This window comes from Schistocerca cancellata, chromosome 7, assembly GCF_023864275.1.
Source record: "Schistocerca cancellata isolate TAMUIC-IGC-003103 chromosome 7, iqSchCanc2.1, whole genome shotgun sequence".
Taxonomy (NCBI): Eukaryota; Metazoa; Arthropoda; class Insecta; order Orthoptera; family Acrididae; genus Schistocerca; species Schistocerca cancellata.
Genome location: NC_064632.1, coordinates 324,242,622 through 324,266,804, shown reverse-complemented (window position 1 = coordinate 324,266,804; position 24,183 = coordinate 324,242,622). Strand labels below are relative to the sequence as shown.

General features: G+C 37.0%; 1 protein-coding gene across 1 annotated transcript in view; it reads right to left on the bottom strand.

The window, feature by feature from the left end:
* LOC126092749 (cilia- and flagella-associated protein 44) overlaps positions 1-23,961 on the bottom strand; it is a 668,515-nt gene extending 644,554 nt beyond the window's left edge. Inside the window, exon 1 of the mRNA XM_049908475.1 lies at positions 23,753-23,961. Within this exon, the coding sequence (XP_049764432.1) occupies positions 23,753-23,961 (209 nt within the window). The remainder of the gene's footprint in view (positions 1-23,752) is intronic.
* Positions 23,962-24,183: the final 222 nt, after the last annotated feature.

The following is a 24,183-nucleotide window of genomic DNA, read 5'->3' as shown; positions in this document are numbered from 1 at the left end:
AAGTCATCGCTCTTGAGAAATCTTGATGGGTAAATTTAAAGAATCGTTATTTGAGGAAGCTGCAATGGGTCTTCTGTGTTATACCCTGCTTAGGGATGGTAAGAAGAGCATAAGATATATTATGGTATGTCCTCAATTGGAGAATGGAAATTGTTCCTGTTGATATGAAGTAGCCTCCACAGTGCACTTTGTAGCACCTTGCTGAGTATTACGTGTCCAGTGACGATAAATATCACTTTGACAATAAATAATCATCTGTCAGACTGTATCAACTCAACTTGATCATTGGTATGATTCATGTTACATAATATTGTCAAAAATTAAACTGACTGGAGGATTGTGGTATCATCAGTAACATCATATACCTAGCTATGCTTTGCAATGTGTGACGCTTAGTATCTGAGACAAAGTGAGAAACATTTTGTCTATTAACGAGACAGGACCTCTTTATCTTCAAACGTTGCTATGACTTCCACTCTCAATGGTGATGAGATTAGAATGACAGAACTGGTGTTGAGACATGGCTAAATAAAGTGGTTACAGGTAAAAACCGATGAATTTTGTTTTATTGTACTAAGGATACAATTAAAGAACTGCCTCAGGACGAAAACAAAATTAATAGAGACTTCACATTAATTTTAATGAACTGTGCACACCACGAAACACTGAATAATTTGTGGAACCACTAAATCAGCCAAATTTTCTCATTTGTTGCGTTTCTAGTTCGGCATCACTGTCAGTCAAAAAGACTTCAGAACACTAGTGTTTCTTGTCAGGCCACTGTCAACCTTACATTTCTAACAAGAACAATATTGTGTCTAGTAACATTGCAGGTAATTATGTTATAAATGCCTTGTTATAAATGTCTGTTTGTGTCGAAATTACTAATAAGACATTACCTTTCCTATTGCGGGGGTGCATATAACTTATCAAAGCTGGAAAGCTGCAACACTTACATGAGAAGTATTCAGTAGCCTAGTTCAAACGACTGAAACTGAATAAAAATGATTTTAATGAGTCTACTCTACAATCCATCTATGTAATTTACATGTAAAACTGTGGAACTGTGCACAGTCGATGTCTGAAGTGTACCAACTCTAGACAACATAAACATCAGTCACATAGATAAGGGTGTGCTGAAAACTAATGCCTCCACATTTTTTATTTGAAAACTCTTTCTTTTTAAATAAAACAAACATTATTAACATTCTACATCTTTATTCTTCATGTCTACATATTTGTAGCCCTCTGCTGCTGGAGGGCTGCAAATTATAGCGTTTAACATGGCAGTGTGTAACATAACTTTGCCATTGCATATCACCAACCTGTAATCAATTTCGAATTAGAAGTGTTCATCCACACATGGAACATCCTCTCCCTTAGCATGACAATGGCGACAACAGACTAGTATTGCTACAGCTGCAACAATTCAAGGTCTTCATTTCACTGTCACTGACTATGTTCCATGTAGTCTTGATTTGGTCCCAGCCGATTTTTATCTGTTTCCATAACTTAAAGAACAACTTCCACGACTTCACTTTCATAGTGATGAAGCGGTGGAAGCAGAAGTGAGGTTGTGTTTCTGTGAACGAACATTCTTCACTGGCAAACCAACAAACTGGTTTCTCATTGGGAAGCACGTGTTTGTTGCCAGAGTGGCCATGCTGAGAAATAAATATGTTGGTACTTGTAAATGTGTAAAATATTAACAATGTTTCTTCTATTTAAAAAACTGTAAGAGTTTCCACAAAAAAAAAATCGGATGCAGTTCTTTTCAGCACAGCCTCACAAAATAGAAAAAGCTTGTACCCACTCTGTTTCAAATCAGACTGCCATTCAGTAAGTATGAAAAATGAAGTTAAATTTTTAATGAAGATATATCTGCCGTGAAATAAGGAAAGAGGATGCTTGTGCCCAGTTAATGAAAATTAAAGCTACGAGAATCTTACAGTGCTGACGAGAGGAAGAGATGACCATGAAACTATTAAGTTCAATTGAAAAGTATCCAGAGCTAAGATATGTGCCATTGGTGTATAGAACGATAATTCACGCAAGCAAGAAACGGAAATCTCAGAATAGAAAAAGGTTCAACTTTACTGATGGTTTTCCATCAAAAAGTGGAAAACTACATGGTACATTTCATGTGCTTGAATTGATGGAACATAAAGGTAAGTAAAGGTTATTATATCTTCAATTCCATAAGAAAGCAACTAATGGTCCATTATATCAGGCAATGAGTTGGTTAGTGAGTAAATGAATATCAGATACAATAAATTTCAAAATTTTATCAGAAACTGAGAATCAGAGCTACAAACTGTGACTGGTTTTCAACAAAGTCTATTAGAGAGCACAGTAATGTGTATAATTGCAGAAGTATTTGCTGGAAACTAATAACTATATAGTATTCAAATTTATTTAATTATCTTTTACAAGTTTTGGGATTTTCATACAAAGTTACAAAAGATCAACATTCAGATATACACAGCGTAAGCAAAAGTGGGTCATAATTTTTGCTCTTAGGGCTCATCTCAATATGTGGCTACAAAAACCTCAACAGAATGAGTAAATATAAAATGGGGTTATGAGTTCATATTACAATTTTTCTTAATTTCCTTCAGAAGTGAACCAGTCTTCGCAAAATATAAGTAGGTACCACACATTTATCAAGATCAATTATCTCTGAAAAATCATCAAAATTTCATAAATTTTCCAAAAACATTTCGAGAAATGAGGCTGAACTGAATATTAAACACAAATAATATCTGATACTTCAAAGATTTTTTCAAAAAGGACTGAACAAAATTCAAACAATGGAAAAGATATGGATATGTAATATATTTGATGAAAAATATTATTTAAAGGCAAGAAAACATTTAATTAGCTTTGTAATTACACCCTGGATACGGAAAAAACAACACATGTACTGTAAGAAAAACACAGAAGTTATTATAACTAAAATTAGTACTGTAGCCTCTGCAGGCAATGGCTCTCACAGAGAACAGATTAGCACTTGCATCAGGGACGTACAAAACATTGTTCATTCTAGCATTGTACAATTTATTGTTTCGTCGGATTTGGATGTAAACTGTTCCTTGACCGTACGCACACATTTTGACATCTTGTTTTCCCAATGAAATTACTGGAGGAACATCAAATTCACTATACGAAACAAAATACTGTTTGTTGGGAGTGATATGATTTGTAGCGACACTGTTGCAATACCATTTATTTGGGTCACTGTGATTACTGGTACACACACCCATAGCGTATGAAGTAAATGCAGTGTGTTCACTGTCTCGCTTCTTCTCTTTTCTTTTATTGCTGTCACGAGTGTTCTGTAGACACTCTGCTACCCAGTGACCTAATTGTTTGCATTTATTACACGGAAACTTCTGTTTTAATTGTGACTTCGTCATCTTTACTTGCTGATTACTTGTTTGCCGTTTTCTTGTTTTAGAAACGACAAAAGCTGCACTTCCATTAACGTCTTGTTCACGCAGTTCAATAGTACGGAGTTTTTCAATCAATAAATTCAAGCTTTGCTTTTCTGTCGGTATCGTATCCCAGAGATCCTTAAAATTGTCGTAGTCTTTTCCCAGTGTAGACAAAATTCGACCATTTAAGATTCTTTCAGATAGCGTATTTTCTTCATGTTTTGCTAATTCATCGTTCAGGTCCACAAATAACTTTTGCAGTTTGGCCACATGTGCACTAATATCTTCCGATTCATCACGTTTAACACGGAAAAATGTTTCAATCAACATATTCAAACGCTGAGTACTGCTACGTTCAAATCGGGTGTGTAATTTGTCCCAGATTTCTTTAGCATTCTTGCACGTTAAGACGAGTTCTGCAACAGGTTTACTTAGCGCACTTGCTATAAGACTTGCTGCCTTTGCGTCGTCCTTGAGCCATTCCACATACGCTTCTTTTTGTTCACTTGTCGCATCTTGCAGCAACTCTACACGTTCACGTGTACCGTTAATAATATCTTCTAGTCCATATGAACGTAGCACCATAGAAATATGCCATTTCCATTTGGCCCAGTCGTCAGGTCCTTCAAGCTTATCAATGCTGACCTTATAATCGCCGCTAGCAGTCATGTTTCTTTACAGACATACGCTCATTTCAAATATTGTTTTAATTAAACTGTGTTGTTTGCCTTTACACGTGTACTGGGCCCATAACCTGATGAAAAATATTATTTAAAGGGAAGAAAACATTTTATTAGCTTTAAAATTTAAGCCAGAAATTGTTTGTGATTTACATAGTGATCATGTTGAATTTGAAGTCCATCGGGAAGAATTTAATGATCCGAATTCATCTAAAGATGACCAATGTAAATCTCCTAGGCTGTACACTTCTGGAGGAAGCCAAACTCAAGAAAAAATTGGCACTGTCGATTCTAGAGAAAGTCAAGAGTCAAGTGAATCTGAAGAAAATAAAGAATTAACAGAATTTCTAAAAGCAGAAGCTGCTGAATCTTCTAATGAAGAGAAACAGAAGAATAAAAGACAACGAAGAAAACCAATCTGGATGGAAAGTGGTGAATTTTGTATGGCAACAAAAGTTGATGCACTTGGATACAAAGATCCAAACTGTTTTTCAGAAATATTGCAGTCAAACGAGAAGGAAGAATGGATGCAAGCTATTAGTGAAGAACTTCAATCACTTAAAGAAAACAATACCTGGGTGCTGGTTGACCGTCCGAAGAATGCCAAAGTATTGCAAAACCGCTGGGTTCTACGGCGAAAGGTCGCAGTCAATGGAGGTACTCGCTTTAAAGCCAGATTGGTTGCAAAAGGCTGTATTCAGAAAGCAGGAATTGATTATGACGACGCCTTTAGCCTTTTGGCACATTATGACACCATACGAACTCTGTTGGCTGTAGCCGCTTCAAAGAAAATGCTGCTAGAACAATTCGATGTAAAGACAGCTTTTTTGAACGGAATACTTTAAAATGAAGTATATATGGAACAACCAGAAGGTTTCGAAGATGGTGCAGGCCGAGTATGTTTCTTAAAAAAAGGTCTTTATGGGTTGAAGCAAGCGCCACGTTGCTGGAACAAACGTTTTGTTGAGTTCATGAAGAAAGCTGGTTTTTCAGTGATGCAGACCCATGCCTATTTTATTGTAGACAAAATGGAAATAGCCTTTATGTGGCAATCTACATTGATGATGGCCTGATTGTCGGCAGTAACAAGAAAGAAATTGCTATTTTTATGGATGTTTTACAACATGACTTCGAAATAACAACTGGCAGTCTTGACAATTTTCTTGGCATAAAAATAAAGCAATATGAAGATGGAGCAATAATGATAAGTCAAGAGAAACACACAGAAGAAATTCTGCAAAGATTTCGAATGGCAGAATGCAATACAATCTCAACTCCTACTGGACGTGAGGACAATAATCAAAACGAAGAAGTTTCGTCATCTGTACCCTACCGTGAAGCAATTGGTTGTCTCATGTACCTTTCAACAGTAACTCGTCCAGACATCACTTTTGCAGTCAATAAAGCTGCTCGAGCTATGGAGAAACCAACCACTGAAGACTGGAATAGAGTAAAGCGCATTTTCCGGTATTTGAAAGGGACCTTAAATTTTGGAATTTTATATAATAAAAAAGAAGAGTTAAAGATTTACGCTGATGCAGATTTCGCGAGTGATAACCGGACAAGGCGCTCAACAACTAGAATTCTTGCAAAGTACTCAGGTGGTGCAGTGTCATGGACAAGTCAGTTGCAGAAAGTAGTGGCCACATCCACAACCGAGGCGGAAATAATTGCAGCTAGTGAAGGAGCAAAAGAGTTAGTTTGGTTACGTCGTCTGCTATCAGAATTAGTGGAAATGTCGGGGCAGCCTCCAGTTCTTTACATTGACAATGCTAGTGCATTGAAGTTGGCAAAAAATCCAGAATATCATCGACATTCTAAACATATAGAGGTCCGACATTTCTATGTTCATGAAAGATATCTGAACGGTGAGATATTCTTGGAACACATTGATGGACACAACCAGTTGAAGAAACCTCTTGAACGAGTTCGATTTAATTTTCTATGTTCAGAAATTGGCATGCAAGAGACAAAGCAATAATTTCATGATTTTTTCTTTTGGAGGAAGTGTTAAAAGAAAAGAAAAAATTGCTTGACGTCTATATTTATGTGCTGCTCCATGACTCTGCTGCCAATATCTTTATTCTCGGCTTGTGTGTAACTTCTGTGTTTTTCTTACAGTACATGTGTTGTTTTTTCCGTATCCAGGGTGTAATTACAAAGCTAATAAAATGTTTTCTTGCCTTTAAATAATATTTTTCATCAATATTATATAATTTTCCAAAAATTAAATCTTGAACATCGAAATTGCAAAAATTTTTACTATATAAATTAAGATAATTATCCTCATTTCAGTATTTTGAGGTGGTGTTCTTGGAACAAAAAACTGTATCAAATATTCATATGATTTTAGATGCTGCCCTGAAACAGGTTCCATGAATATTGAAAAAAAAATCAAGCATTGAAATATTTTAACTTTATTCCAAAAATAGTGAAAAAGAAGAAGAAATTTTAGGATTCATAAATAAACTTAGATATGTGTAAAAGATCAGGAAATACCTTTTTACTTCATATGTTCATAAGTACAGGGTAATTCATGAAGATATTTAAATATTTTAATATGTTTATTCTATAAGTAACACTAAAAAAAGTCCATATAAACGTAAATCAGCAAGCGTCTAGTTACGGAGCTATGGTCAATAAAAGAGTTTGCCTGAAACTTAGCGACTTTGCTAATATGAAGTTATTCCAAAACTGTATGAGGTTAAGGGGCTCCGGAAAGGCTCAAAATCATGAAAAGTTCAATTTTTACTTTTTTGCGTTTTCTGAATCTGCAGACTATTACCTTTTAATAGATATATAATTTATTCAATTCCGAAGACTACAACTATTTTTAAATTTTTTTTGAAATGTGTTCTACATGCGCGTGACCCACCGTGGCGCTGTTAAACTGCTGTCAAATGGTGTTATTATTAACGTCTGTGTTCATCAGGTACATTTTAGTGATGTGAGATAAAGTATGTGTTGTGGCTAACCTGTGATGGTTCAATATATATCGCTGGTGTGATTGTCGATTGTTTCATATTTATTTACCCTGTCGTTGTCTCGAAAATATTCGTAATTAATTCTGTTTCTTGAGTCTCTGTTTTGTTGAAGTATAATAATGAGTAAAAGTAAAGTTATTAGAAATCCTCTGAAGGCTTTTAAGATAAGGAGAAATGTTGGAAAGCCAAAGGTATGTGTTATTACTGTAAACAATAAAGACGATAACCAAGTGAGTGAACCTAACCTCTCAAGTACACCTGCCCATAGCAGTCAAAGTGGGAAAGAAAATACTTCACAGAAGAAGCTTGGTTCAATGAGTGAAAACTATGAATGTTTTATGGGCGAATCGGATGTGAATGAAATATTTGATATGTCGGTTCTCAAAGGAATTTTTTCAAACTGTGTAAGATGTATTCATTGTAGTGAAGTTGGTCTGGAACTCTCCATAATAAAGCACGTAGGACTTGCTAGTGAAATACAACTGAAATGTGATAAGTGTTCATACATGACCACCTTTTGGAACAGTGTTGCAGTAACTGCAACTGAAGAAAATGGTAGCAAAATCTACGAACACAACATTAGATTTGTTTATTCCTTGCGTTCAGTTGGTAAGGGTGCTACTGCAGGTGCAATTTTCTGTGGCATCATGAATCTTCCAAATCCCCCAACCAAGATTACGACCTATAATAAATTAATAGGGTCTAAAGTAGAAGATGTCTGTATAGAATCTATGAAGAAAGCTGTGGAAGAGGCAGTAATGGAAAATAATCGTAACAGAGATTTGACTGCAGCGTTCGATGGTACCTGGCATAAACGGGGACACACATCTCTTCATGGTGTAGTATCTGCCACCAGTATGTATACAGGGAAAGTTTTAGATGTAGCAGTAATATCAAAGTATTGTAGATGTCCACAAAAATATGAAGGTACACATGAAAATAATTGCAAAGCTAACTATAGTGGCAGTAGTGGAGGAATGGAAGTGGCTGGTGTTGCCAGTATATTCCAGCGTTCTGAGGCGTGTGATAAAGTGCGATATGTTAATTACCTTGGTGACGGTGATTCTAAAAGTTTCAAACATGTTCAAGGACTGAAGCCCTATGGTGATGATGTTGTAGTGCAGAAATTTGAGTGTATTGGACACGTACAGAAACGAATGGGAACAAGACTTCGGCGACTGAAAGCTTCGTACAAAAAACAAAAACTCAGTGATGGTAAAGGGTTGGATGGGAAGGGAAGGTTAACTGACAGTGTAATTGACAAAATACAGAACTATTATGGAATGGCTATTAGGCAAAATACACAAAGTGTCGACGAAATGAAGAAGGCTGTTTGGGCTCTTTTTTTTCGTACTTCTTCAACCGATGAAAATCCCCAACATAGCTTGTGTCCCAAAGAAGAAGACAGTTGGTGTAAATATAACAAAGGATTGCTAAATGGTGAAGTCTACACTCATAAGCATAGTCTGCCTCATGCAATAATGGAGGTGATAAAACCTATTTTCAGAGACTTAGCAGCACCTGAACTGTTGAAAAAGTGTATTCACGGAAAAACTCAAAACCCGAATGAAAGTGTAAATAGTGTTATATGGTCGAGAATCCCCAAGACTGTATTTGTTGGAATAGAAACACTTCACTTTGGTGTGTATGATGCTGTTGCGACTTTCAATGATGGAAACATTGTAAGGTGCAAGGTATTTAGAAATATGGGAATGAAGATAGGTTCTAACATGGTACGAGCGATGCTTGCTTTAAACAAGGAACGCCTTAGGGCTGCAGACAGGGCTGTAAAGAGTCTAGAAATACAAGCAAGAGTAAACAGGAGGAGGAACAAGAGGAAGCTGGAGGAGGAGTTTGCAGAGGATGAAGATAATCCATCCTATGGACCTGGAATGCACTAAAAAGTTAATCCAATCTTTGTCGCTCGATTCCCAAAACTTTTATTTTCTCATACTAATTACATGTTTTCTAAGGATCTTCCAAACATATTTGTTTCAAACTTTCAGTAAATGTTACACAGTACCTTCTGCATAATTTAACACAGCCTTTTTCCAAAAAACTGTATATTTTTGAATATATAAATAAAAAATTGCAAAAAAATGTTGTGAATTTTCATTACAATTGAAAAAAAATCATCTTTAATAACTGAACTAAAATTTTGTAAAATCCCTGTGTCAAGTTATAGCCCATATTCCAGTAAATAATCTGTAAAAAGTTCAACTTCCTACCTCAAATACACTCCTGGAAATGGAAAAAAGAACACATTGACACCAGTGTGTCACACCCACCATACTTGCTCCGGACACTGCGAGAGGGCTGTACAAGCAATGATCACACGCACGGCACAGCGGACACACCAGGAACCGCGGTGTTGGCCGTCGAATGGCGCTAGCTGCGCAGCATTTGTGCACCGCCGCCGTCAGTGTCAGCCAGTTTGCCGTGGCATACAGAGCTCCATCGCAGTCTTCAACATTGGTAGCATGCCGCGACAGCGTGGACGTGAACCGTATGTGCAGTTGACGGACTTTGAGCGAGGGCGTATAGTGGGCATGCGGGAGGCCGGGTGGACGTACCGCCGAATTGCTCAACACGTGGGGCGTGAGGTCTCCACAGTACATCGATGTTGTCGCCAGTGGTCGGCGGAAGGTGCACGTGCCCGTCGACCTGGGACCGGACCGCAGCGACGCACGGATGCACGCCAAGACCGTAGGATCCTACGCAGTGCCGTAGGGGACCGCACCGCCACTTCCCAGCAAATTAGGGACACTGTTGCTCCTGGGGTATCGGCGAGGACCATTCGCAACCGTCTCCATGAAGCTGGGCTACGGTCCCGCACACCGTTAGGCCGTCTTCCGCTCACGCCCCAACATCGTGCAGCCCGCCTCCAGTGGTGTCGCGACAGGCGTGAATGGAGGGACGAATGGAGACGTGTCGTCTTCAGCGATGAGAGTCGCTTCTGCCTTGGTGCCAATGATGGTCGTATGCGTGTTTGGCACCGTGCAGGTGAGCGCCACAATCAGGACTGCATACGACCGAGGCACACAGGGCCAACACCCGGCATCATGGTGTGGGGAGCGATCTCCTACACTGGCCGTACACCACTGGTGATCGTCGAGGGGACACTGAATAGTGCACGGTACATCCAAACCGTCATCGAACCCATCGTTCTACCATTCCTAGACCGGCAAGGGAACTTGCTGTTCCAACAGGACAATGCACGTCCGCATGTATCCCGTGCCACCCAACGTGCTCTAGAAGGTGTAAGTCAACTACCCTGGCCAGCAAGATCTCCGGATCTGTCCCCCATTGAGCATGTTTGGGACTGGATGAAGCGTCATCTCACGCGTTCTGCATGTCCAGCACGAACGCTGGTCCAACTGAGGCGCCAGGTGGAAATGGCATGGCAAGCCGTTCCACAGGACTACATCCAGCATCTCTACGATCGTCTCCATGGGAGAATAGCAGCCTGCATTGCTGCGAAAGGTGGATATACACTGTACTAGTGCCGACATTGTGCATGCTCTGTTGCCTGTGTCTATGTGCCTGTGGTTCTGTCAGTGTGATCATGTGATGTATCTGACCCCAGGAATGTGTCAATAAAGTTTCCCCTTCCTGGGACAATGAATTCACGGTGTTCTTATTTCAATTTCCAGGAGTGTAATTTGTGAGGAAAGATGTAATTTATAAGCGTTATTTTAACATTGCAAGTATAGGGCGTTCCGGAGCCCCTTAAAGTAAAGCACAATTTCCATTTATTTTGTTGTTATAGGTCTGGTGAATCTAAGAAAACATGTCCCAGACGTGTATCTGCAGTAGTTTTCCAGAATATCCAGAGAAGCACAGATTATTATACAGTTAAATTTGCGTACTTTCCATTAAGAATGTAGAAACCTTTACATCATTGTTGGCAACCGTTAGTAAGTTGTTTCAGTCGTTTCCTAACATTGAAAGGAGTTAGTTTTCTGTATGTTCAGTGAAAGAACTTAATAACAACAGTGTATTTAAATGAAACCACATAGTCAATGTTGTAGTTTGTAGATTATTTATGAAATAGGAATGCCTTTCAAATTTACAACAAAGGAATATGCAGACATGGTGTTTATTTATGGCAAATGTGATGGTAATGCTACTGCTTTTGTCCCCAAAATTAAATTCTCTACAACTTCTATTGAAAACTTTGGCAATTCTCTGGAATTTAAAAAACAAATTTGGCCAAGTAGTTAATAAATTAAAATTTTACAAAATTATGTCTTTGCTTCTCTGGACGTTCTGTAAAACTACAGCAGATACCCGTCTCAGACATGTTTTATTAGATTCACCAGATCAATAACAACAAAATAAATTGAAATTGTGGTTTACTTTAACCTAGTACAGTTTTGTGATGGCTTAAAATTAGCGAAGTTGCTAAATTTCAGGCAAAATCTTTTATTAGCCGTAATTCCGTAACTAAACATTTGTTTACCTATGTTTAAGCGAAATTGTTTATTCAGTTTTACTTGTACAATAACATGTTAACATATTTACATATCTTCGTGAATGCCCCTGTACAATAAGAAAAACATCAAATGGTATTGGAATTTGCGCAGCTGAATAAGTATTAAGGAGAAAAAAGGACATCTTACTAATAACTATATTTGCACATTCAAGAACAAACAAAATTACAGCGAACACAACAGAATAATTAGCGCACACAAAGAGTGTTAGACAATGTCAAAGAGGTCTATTTTACACAGTGCACTTACACACGAAATATATTGTTCACACAATTCCAACACCCCTCCTTAAACTTATATTTTGTGTGTTGCTTCCACAAGATAAACCAAATAGTCCCACAATCTTCTCAAACTTCTCCCTTTCCAAGGGTTTGGTCAGAAGGTCAGCTAACATGTCTTCTGTAGGCAGATAGTCCATGGCAATGTTCTGTCGCTCTACGTGTTCCCAAATGAAATGGTGCCGTATATCAATATGCTTCGTCCTAGCACTAGTAACATCATTTTTAGCTAGGTTTATGGCTCCCTTATTGTCACAGAAGATGGTTGTAGGTTCCTCAATTAAATTGGGTTCTATTTCACTTATTAATGTTCGTAGCCATAATGCTTCCTGTGTGGTGTAAGATAGTGCCATATACTCGGCCTCTACGGTGCTCAATGCAACAGTTTTTTGCTTTTGACAGGACTTGTTGGAATTGTGTGAGCAATATATTTCGTGTGTGATGGCGCAAAGTGCACTGTGTAAAATAGACCTCTTTGACATTGTCTAACACTCTTTGTGTGCGGAACTTATTATGGTGTGTTCGCTGTAATTTTGTTTGTTCTTGAATGTGCAAATATAGTTATTAGTAAGATGTCCTTTTTTCTCCTTAATACTTATTCAGCTGCGCAAATTCCAATAGGTTATGGGCCCAGCGTGCATTTGGAATAAGTATATCAATAAAATAGTAGGGAGAAAGTATTGGAAAAGTTCCAATTTACGTGAAGTGCGAGTTATCCTTACAAGACGATCGCAATTTTTTTCCGCATTATTTTTCGGTGTTCTTTACTGCAATAAAAAAGCAAGTTACCGTTAAGAATGAGTGCGGCACAAATTCCACAGATTGAAAGACTTATAGTTCGCGAAAACTATGCAACCTGGAAGTTCGCAGTAGAAGCGTATTTACGTTTAGACGACCTATGGGACGTGGTAGATGGGACAATGAAATCCACAGATCAGAATTATTCAAGTAAGGATAGGAAAGCAAAATCAAAATTGATATTACTGATTGATTCGGTGAATTATGTTCACTTTGAAAAAGCTGCTACAGCGAAAGAAGTCTGGGACAATTTACAAAGTGCATTCGAGGATGGTGGTCTTACGAGAAAAGTAGGATTATTACACGAGTTAATTATACACGAGTTAATTACCACTCGTCTGGACAAATGTAAGAGTGTAGACGAATACGTTAACAAAATAATAACCACGTCAAACCGACTGAGAAACATCGGATTCGAGATCGCTGACGAATGGATAGGAACATTGCTGTTGGCAGGACTGCCCGAAAGGTATGCACCTATGATTATGGGACTTGAAAGCTCGGGTATACCAATCACAGGCGACAGTGTTAAGGTGAAAATCCTGCAGGACGTAAAGAGTGCTCCAAGCTGTTGTGCATTGGAGAAGGAAGGTGCGTCTGCTCTCTACTCAAAAAACAAAAAGAAGAAACCGGTGACGTGCTATAAATGTCAGAAGATGGGACATATTGCGTCTCAGTGCAAAGAAAAAGTAAGCCCAAGATCAGACACTCAGCAAAAGAGGTATGTTACTGATAGCCCAGAGAGAAGGACCAATAACAAAGGTAAGGCACTCTCATGTTTTTATTCTTTTGGTGGGATGAGCAATCGTGATATGCAATGGATTTTAGACTCAGGTGCATCTGTGCATATTGTTAAAGATAAATCACTTCTTTATGACATCAAAGATAATACTCATATGGGAATATCTACTGTTGATGGCAACAAGCTCCAGTGTCACCTGGCTGGGAAACTAGATCTACATGTAAGTGTAAATGGGGAATCAGATATGGTTACAGCACACAATGTTCATTATGTGAAAAATGTGGCAACTAACCTGCTGTCTGTAGGGGAAATTGTCAAGAAAGGAAATACAGTCACCTTTGACATGCAGGGTGCAAGAGTAATCAGTGAAAGTGGTGAAGTTATAGCTACAGCAAGTAACGAAAGGGGTATTTTTAAGTTGGATACCATTGAGAGTAAACATAAAAATGTTAGTGATTCAGTATATTCAGCAGGTTTTTTATGGCACTGGAGGCTTGGACATCTAAATAGAAAGAGTATGTCTATAATAAAGGATATGGTAAAGGGAATACAGAATTTTAGTGTGTCCAAGGATCCTTGTGAGACATGTATAAAGGGAAAACAAGCAAGGTTACCCTTCAAGACTAGTAAGAGTAAATCCACAGAAGTCTTACAGTTAATCCACACAGATGTAGGTGGCCCGATGGAGTGTGAATCCATAGGAAGGAGTAATTATTTTCTTACGTTTATTGATGATTACTCACGATATACTCATGTTTATTTTCTTAGTTCTAAAGACCAAGTGAGAGATATCTTTGAGGAATATTGCAATATGGTTGAAAGATGGACAGGAAAGAAGATCAAGATCATCAGGTCTGATAATGGGAGAGAATATATTAACCAGAAATTGAAGAAACTTCTGGCAGAAAAGGGAATCAGGCATCAAACTACCATAAGGTACAGCCCATCTCAAAATGGGGTTGCTGAGAGGGCTAATAGGAACATTGTTGAGAAAGCAAGGAGCATGATGACTGACGCTGAATTATCCAAAGATTTTTGGGCAGAGGCAGTGTCAACAGCTGTATATTTAAACAATAGATCACCTACAAAAGCATTAAAGAATAGAACCCCTTATGAGATATGGGTAGGAAAGAAACCTGATCTAAGCAATATAAGGGTTTTTGGGTGTGATGCAATGGCACATATTCCAAAACAGCTAAGAGGAAAATGGGATCCGAAAGCTAAAAAGTATATTTTTGTAGGCTATTGTGGAAATTCAAAGGGCTACCGATTAATGGATCCATTGACTAAAAAGATTGTCACAAATAGAGATGTAATATTCTTTGAAAATAGAAAGGACTCAAAAGAGAGCAAAACCACTAAGTCAACTGCACCTAGTTCAGAAGGTGAAACCTTGTGTGAGGAAATAGGAAGTAAAGAAGAGGAAGACGACAGCCAAGGACAATTGGATACAATTTATGATGACAATGAGCTAGAGGATGGAAAACACGAAGAAAACAATGTAAGGCGTTCTTCTCGTTTACCAAAACCGAAGGAATATCCAGATTTTGAGATGTATACAGCACAGTCTTTTAATGATGAGCCAAGAACAGCAGAAGAAGCAATGAGTGGCCCAAACTCTCAAGAATGGAAAGAAGCGATGAAGAGAGAATTAGAATCTTTATATCAGAACGAAACCTTTGAATGGGTAGATATGCCAGGAGATAAGAAACCACTGCAGGCAAGATGGGTATTCAATTTTAAGAACCCTGAAAGCTCATCACCAAAATACAAAGCAAGACTTGTGGTAAAAGGATATTTACAAAAACAAGGGGTAGATTACGAAGAAACTTTTTCACCTGTAGTCAAATGTGCATCATTGAGATATCTTTTAGCCTTGGCAGTAAAACGAAATTTAATAATGCATCATATGGATGTTAAAACAGCATATTTAAATGGGAAATTGGAGGAGGAGATATATGTCATTCCACCAAGGGAAGCCATAAAAACCAGGTCAGAAAGTAAAATGATTTGGCGTTTGAGAAAAAGTATTTATGGACTTAAACAAAGTGGACATTGCTGGAATCGATGTCTACATGAAACTCTAGTAAATATGAATATGATGCAATCCAAGGCAGATCCCAGCATTTACTATAAAGGGAGAAAAGAAGAAATAATAATAATGGCGATATGGGTGGACGATTTCTTTCTCCTGACTGAAAGTGAAGGCCAAATGAGAATTTTCAAGAAACAGCTGCAAACCAAGTTTAAGGTGCATGATTTGGGAGAAGTCAAACGTTATTTTGGTATGCAGATTGCTAAGGATGAAGAAAGACAAGAATTGAGCATAAGTCAATCATCATGCATGGAAAAAATATTAAAGAAATTTGGCATGAGTGATTGCAAACCCATAAGTACTCGAATGGAAGTAGGAGTGAAGTTAAGTGTAAATGAGACTGATGTGGAATGTGAAAAGAATGTTCCTTATTTAGAAGCGGTAGGGAGTCTGTTATATTTGTCTCAAACGTCACGACCTGACATTGCTTTTGCCACCAATGCAGTGAGCAGATATTGCAGAGACCCAAAGGAAAAGCACTGGAAAGCTGTAAAGAGGATATTCCGATACCTAAGAGGAAACTCAAACTATGAGTTAAAATACCAAAGAGATGGTAACGCAAAACTAGAGGGATATAGCGATGCAGACTGGGGGAGTGAATTGGGAGACAAATACTCCACCATTGGCTGCTGTTTTAAATTAATTAATTAGCACATCAAAAATTGAAAACCGATGCTTTTATACTGATACAAACACTGCATATGAGGAGTAAAATTCATGAAGTTTTCTTTAGGAAAATTTATTGCATATTATGAGTTTCACATACAGATTTTAATAGCTGATTCATGCATCAGTTTTACAATACCACAAATACTGTATTAATTAGAGATCATATACTTGGAATACAAAGTTTATTTGGCAAAGAAAATAAAGGAGATAATGGAAGGAAAGAGTGAAAACTGATTATGAAGTAGAATATTTGAATCTTCTAGAACTATACAAACTAAATAATAAAACCAGAAGCCTTTTAATTATCAGTCATATTCTTCATATTCACTACTAAAAATTGTTTTTGAAAATGAATTTTCAGAATTTTGATGTAAATACTTAACAGCAACCCTTAATTGATTGGTTGTTTTTTCATCCAGATCACCTGGTAGACCTCATGTACAGACGGACAAGGACCATCGAACATTTTGGAGGGTTGTTGTAATACGTTGCATGAAAATAGTGGAAGAAACCACTTTTTGGTTCCAAAGGGCTACCAACAGTCCACCTAGCAGAATGATTGTGTTAGGAAATTAAAGAGAATGGGGTAAAATGATCAAGCAGATCCATATAAGCCACAATTTTCTGTAGTCAGGGCTAAGTGACACTTGAGGTGATGTAAAACACTGGACAGTTGATAACTGGAAATGAGTGATTTGTAGTGATGAACACTTTGAACCCTCTAGCAATCCAATGGAAGGGTTTGGGTTTAGCAGATGTCTGGAGAGTATTACTTGCCATCATACCTAGTGCCAACAGTGTTAGTTGTGTTGTGGTTTAGAGTATTTTTCGTTTTTAAGATCTGGTTAGCTTATTGCGCTTAAGAAAACGATAAATACAGAAGGATATGAATACAGTTTACAACATTGTGTACTGCTTTTAGTAGGGGAACTAATCAGAGGTGATCACTGCACCAGCACAACAATGACCCTGTCATAAAGAAACCCCTGTGAGGCAGTGGTTTGTGGACAACATTCCAAAATGGACGTCCCAGAGTCTCAACTAATAGAACACCTTTGGGATGTGTTAGAACATCAACTTTTCTCCAGTATCCAATGTCTGTCATCACAATATTCTTTGGTTTTGGCACTTGAGGAAGAGTGAGCTGTCATTCCTCCACAGATATTCAGACACCCCCTTGATAGTGTACCCAGCAGAGTTTAGGTTTTCATAAAGATGAAAGATACTACACTGCATACTAATTTCCACTAGTAGGTGTGTGAGCACTTTATTGGGTAGTGTACAACAGAGTCACATTTCAATAACAAAACTCCAGTTTATCTACTTCATTTTCTAAAACTATTCTTTTATTATCATGTGGACTTAGAGTCCTGTTTTACTTCTGTCATATTTATTTAATGATTTTCCCATCTTTGTCTCATTATGATATTTTGTTATTTGTTACTGAACAAACTGCTCTTATAACATTCAAACATTAGTGCATTATTCCCAAGCAAATCACTTGAAAAAGTTTATGGCAGCGCCATCAGCGATTTAATTGAATGATCGTTCATAATAATTTCTTTCACTTTTTCCATTATTTCATCATTTGGCAATGTTTAACATTTCAAAACTTTCCTGCACTTTATTCTGTACTGATAGCTACATATTATAGGAGATATAATACATATTATGTGATCTACTTTTACATAGAATAAATAATCACACATGCTACCAAAACATTTGTTACATGTTTTACAGCTGAAAACAAACTAAACTTGTACAGTCTAACACTGTACAAATTCTTTTCAGTTTTGTTTCCCAACACAACAACAACAAAAATATTGTGTGAATTAGACTAGTACAATACAGAAATTAGAAAAGTACCATTACTTTTTGAACAAATCATGTATATTCTTTTTTAGTTAGTTATACCATTTATTTGCTCCATGGCTGTATTCTAAATCCTTATCATCTCTTCATGCCAAATCGTATTTTCACAAGCTTTCTCTACTATATTAGTACTGTTATCTCCTCTGACCATTCCTTCTTGTTGGTGGCCAGGCCACAGTAATTATGCTCTTGAGCATGGATTTTAGCAAGAAAATGGTGAATTACGCAATTTTCTAAACTCTTACTATGGATCTCTGGATTCCAAAATTTACATAGCAAATTAATCAAAAATCTTATTAAGTATGAATACTTTTAGGATTATTAATCTCGAATAAAACTAAATTACCTGTTAACAGTTACTTATTCTCAACATTTCATTGTGTTATTTCTTACATGCAACCATTTCATCTCCATGAATAAGCTTCAGTCTATTGAGTAAACGTCTAACATCGTTCACACAAACAAATTTTTTCAGTTCGTTTCACAAAATATTTTTATTAATTCTGCACCTTCCATTTACATAATTAGATATTGACGTGAATGTATTCACAACAGTTTCTTTTATCGTGTATTTTTATATTTCAGTTTTTCTAGATTCAATTTCATTTCGGTTTTTGTCTGAATATATTGCACTTGACACACGAATCATGTAATAACTGGTTATAGCTCGAAAGATCAAAGCATACATTTATGTCACACATACTAATATGTTTCCTTGTAAAAGTTTGATCAAAGTATCAGTACTTTGCGAAGTTACTCTGCCAGTGGCTAATCCATTTCCACTGTATTATAGTTGTATATTACCATTGTACCTAAAAATTCCAATTAATCTTAATCCAAACACCTCTTATTTGATGTTGTTAATGTTTTTCAACATTCATTGATACATATATTTATTTTTTACTTTTTCTCCTATTTTCATCTGTTACCTGTCTATTTCTAATCTCTTCTTCATAGTTATACAGTCATCTCATATTTCTGGTTCACTTAATGTAATACCTTTTTGATTTATTGATTAGTCTAACAAGTACAATTTGTGCTTAGATTATCATGAGTCTTTAACATACGTTCACTTATTTATTCAATTGCTTCTTTACATTTATAGAAGAGGTATAGCTTTTTTATATTTATCATAGTCTAATTCAGATATTTCTTCAATGTATAAGCGTTTCTTTTAATTTTTCTTTTCCTTTTTTTAACAACCTCAGGACCAAATTTTGCTATCATTCATTTAGGGAAAAAAATCATGATCACTATCTTTGAACTCTACATAAAATTTTCATTTACACCATTTACGATTAACAGTTAATTTTTACTACTACATATAGATTTTGAGAAATCGTTTATTTTAATTTGATATTTTCCATCTTAAGCGTTCCCTCTCAAGCCTACTGTAAAGAAACCAAATTCATTATTCCAAACTTCACTTTATAGTTCTTTAAATTCTTCAGATGTCATATCTCCACATACAAACTCATTATAAACATGATTTAAAATTGAATCTTGTAATTGAAAGATATACACAAACCTAAGTTCGTCGCTAACGAATTGTTTTGGAATCTTTTGACAAATTTGAACTACTCTTCCTTTATATCTTCCTCTAATGATGTGGAGTCTAGTTAAGCCAGTGTTTCAAAACAGCAATCATTAAACAAAACCACTGAATCGTTTCTGATAGATCCAGATTTCCAGAATCTTCATTATTTTCAGTAAAACCAACAATTTTAGCGCCCATTTTTTTCAGCTGTGTTGTGCCTCTACAAAAACTCTTGATATTTAGTTAGGCCTATACTTTAAGTATCAACATTTAAATTATTGTTGTTCTCGGGTTGTATTTACTTTTCTGTTCTTTATCCATATGTTTGAATATCATTAACCGTCACAAATTTTATTAGTTACGTTTTTCTTGTATAAATTAATAGACTAATTCTTCTGAATAATAAGATCTCACTTCTAAAAAGTTTGACTATTCTATTAAGAAATAAATGTAAATCACACAAAGGAACCTAACATCAGTATTCCAGTAGATATACATCTAAATAGACTTGTTATTGATAGGAAAGTTTAATTATGTATGAATACAAAAGGCAGATTTTCAAGTGTTTTACGACTTTATAATAACACTTTTGAAGGGAATGAAATTACCAATGCTGATGGTGTTCCTAAAATTATTCCTTTTAAATTAATTAACATTAGTTTTTATTTGACAGATTATAAATTTACATCATACTGAGCCTCTCAAAATATTGATGTACTCCTAACATTCTTGCACTGTATTATTTTTTCTGCAAGAAACATAGAAAAACAACATAATTAGCAAACAGTAACCAAATGTGTTTTTTTTTGTTTATTTACAACATTCACCATTAGAATATTTGTATTACTACATTTATGATGTATGAGCTGTGTTTTGTGTGCGTGCGTGTGTGTGTGTGTGTGTGTGTGTGTGTGTGTGTGTGTGTGTGTGTGTGTGTATGTGTGTGTCTGTAGTGTAGTGTACTGTTTGTGTTGTATGCTGCTGAGAGTAGGGAGGGGGTTAAATGCAGTACCAGCACATAGCCTGCTCCTCATGAATTGCACCAAGGGTGCCACAAAGGCTTAACATCCCAATCGACAGGAGGATCACAATTAATAGTGACACATGCCCTCATTTCATAAGACTCACTTGCAAGGTTTGATATTTAATCGAGGACACCGACACAAAGTCTGGTGATCAGGAAATTCGTGCGTCATCTCTCCTCCTCTCCCTGGCCAAACACTAGCAGTGACAATTTTTTCCACCAACATGATTCGAACCATCTTAGCTATACAGTGAGCGCCACTGCAACATCGTTTGCTAGCGACCTGGGCCATGGATAATTTGGATAAGGAGCCCCATATTAATAATATCCAAGTGTGTGGACAGGCTAGCAAAACAGACTATCAATTTGCCAAAACGCATTCCCTAACTGTAATAAAAACTATTGTTAAAAACCAGCCTTTTTAAAATGGGAAATCATGTGGGACTATTCTTAAGTTGTAGGAGACCAAAGATATTAAAACTACACACAGATATTTCCAAATCTCCAGACTTAAATTCAGGTAATTTCCAAGAATGATTGCCTATCGAAGTTAGAGGCCTCCAAACGATACATATCGAAGTTGCGATAGTAAATCGATTATGGAAGTCTCGTGGCGCGTGTTAACGAGTATGTTTGAAGGTGTCACTAAACAGAACGACAAAAGAAAAGCGTTAGAGAAGCACTCGCAAATGGAAAGGGGACGACTTACCTTAGTCGTCGTCGGTGTTATCGTCTTGTGACAGTCCGCGTGATGTATGAGCTGCAGGGACAAATCCTTTTTTCGCATACCCAGGGTAAACTTTGCCAATATCGCGCAGGAATGTCGGCAGAGTGTCGCATGCGTCGACTTTCCCCTGCAGACGCAAGTTGTGAAAGTATAGGTACTGGAATAAATACAGTTCGTCCCTCTGTCGTGGTCGTCCTTCTATTTTTATGGTTGACTTGACAGACTTCCATAGGCTTTCTATGTTCAGGGTACGGACACTGGTGTCATCTGAAGAGACAAACTCGTCAGAGTGGTTCACAAATTCGTGCTCGAGGCTTTCAGCTCTGAGACTGATATGACTGAAAGCCGTCAGTGATGACTTTTTGTCCAGGCAGTATGAAATGCTTTATAAGACCCGCTAAAGTGACCTTGTCTCGCGACAATACCCTGAGAACGAAACATTTGCGTGACTCCATTTCTATCCCACCAAAAACCCAAATATGATCTACTTCACTTTTAGAAGGTCGTCCTCCTTGATTCTTTCGTCTAGCAATGTGAAACTCGTCTACTTCCACTATTTTATTCGGTCCACCAATTGACACAATGTGATTTGTCACTATGACGTAGCACACTTCTCGGCAAAACCCGAAGTAATCAAAGACGGTATTCGCCTATAGCTCAGTTTCTGATGCTGTGGCTTGCGGAGTATACTGTGGCTTGCAGAGTATAATCTCGAATCCAGCACGACACAAAAATTACGCTTGTCTCAATCGACAATTTAGATGACTCGAACCACGTATTGTTCCTGATGCTGGTTTGCTTTCCACAAAGCCCGCAATGAAATTTCAACGGAATCTCGGTGTCCGCACTCCTCTTAAACCGTTTCACAGACTTCGCAGCACCACAATCCCTCCTGTTGTCGTCCGGCAGAAGTCCATATTTCCTGCAAAAAAGTCAAACATTTGTCTACACTGCATATGCATGGAATTAGAGTTTTCCATGTGAGGCAATCCGCAGAAGAAACTTGAGAGCACACATCACACTCGCTATGAAGAGAAACTGTCACAAACAATTATGGCGGGAATGTAATGTACTCAAACTGAAGAATCAACGCAAAACTGATGCAAATGACGATCACAAGTAATTTATCATAACGCGCGCCACGAGACTCCCATAGTCGATTTCGTATCGCAACTTCGATATGTATCGTTTGGATCCCTCCAACTTCGATAGGCAATCATTCTTGGAATTTACCCAAATTCATTTAATGGCAAACCACCACAAATAACATCACCAATAAGGACAAGGTTCAGCCATGGTTCATTGTCAGCTTCCTTGGATCAAATTAAGTTTATTGAGTTTCCACCTTGTTAGTAAAATGAAACATCAGTTACGGATTTTAATCGCGTGTTTTTCTCCCTGGACTCAGTATGACAAGCACAAAAAGATATAATGATGAAGTATGTTCAACAGCTACCAACTGATATCAACTATTTCCTATACATGAACAAGACAAGAACGTGTAAAAGTGAGCTAAATTTTTACATTCAAATATTTACATATACTTTTACATTTTTACATGTTCATCAAATAAAAAATTTTAATAAATTTGTACTGAGAAATCTTGTAATCTGTTGAATATAACCAAATTTAACAAGAAAAGTTATGATATAAACCTATAAGAAATTCTGGTTAATAATGAACTATTGCCTAAATTTATGTGACTAACTCAGAGACAAAAGCACCACTTCCAGTTAAGACACTTTCGAACTAAAAATCGGCACTCTGTTAATTTTTCAGTCTAGCAAAGTGTGTCTTGGAATACCAATAATGAATTTGGGAAGTACTTGAGATAAAGCATGTCTGGATACCTAGTCTCCTGTTTCTTTCCTATTCCTTCCCTGGAAGAGAAAAAATCGAATGAACAGGAGTACCTAACGTTCCAACTCTAACTTGTGAATATATAACTTCATCTATAACTTCTTTCGTGTGTTTCAATATGGAAAAGTGCCTGCCTCATCACCTGGCAAATTATTCAGGTGACAGAAATCGTAATATCAATGGTACAAAATTACCGATTTGTAGCTATGGCCTATTTTAGCAAACGTCCAGCTTCGATTTGAACAACATAAACCATGTGGACATCCAGTAAACGAAGTAAGCCTATCACATCATCACCCAAGTTACGTAAAAATGAAAGGGACTGAGGGTAAATCAGAGGAAGGAAACGTGAGAAAAATAGTAAAAGGCACTTTTATAACAGTTTCTTCTATTTTACCTCGACGAAATCAGAATTAGACATATTGCGTTCAGTATACGTAACGTCTCAGAATAATTAAGTTTTCTAATTTCAATAGAACCAAGTTTTTTGCGTTCGAAAATAATACTGAAAGAAACGATATTCAGTGAATAACCAATACACATAATATCAAAAGGATACTTGAACTCTACTATATTTTCAGGGACTGTGCTGTTTTCACTTAGATAGGGCGTAGAGATAAAATCTTCTGAGAGCAAAACCTCTTGAAGTTCCTCTTCGTCTTCCTCCTCTAGGCCATAACTACTCTCCTCTTCCAAATTTTCGCTCGAAAATGACTCCTCGCCATCTGTAGGTAGTTCTTCTATATCACTTTCAGTTGCATCCGACATTTCTGTATGAATATTCAGTGCAAACCTGTCGCATGAAGCAAAATGACAGTAACGCTTATAAACAGATGTTTATATTTCATTAACAGTTTCTTGTTTCAGTACGGAAATTTCATTGTCACCTAAATCGCAGATATATGTTTCTGTATTGCGAATTCACAACGGCGACTAGCAAATTGGTCTCAGAAATAGGACATGAAACGCTTTATCTGCATAACTGATTTA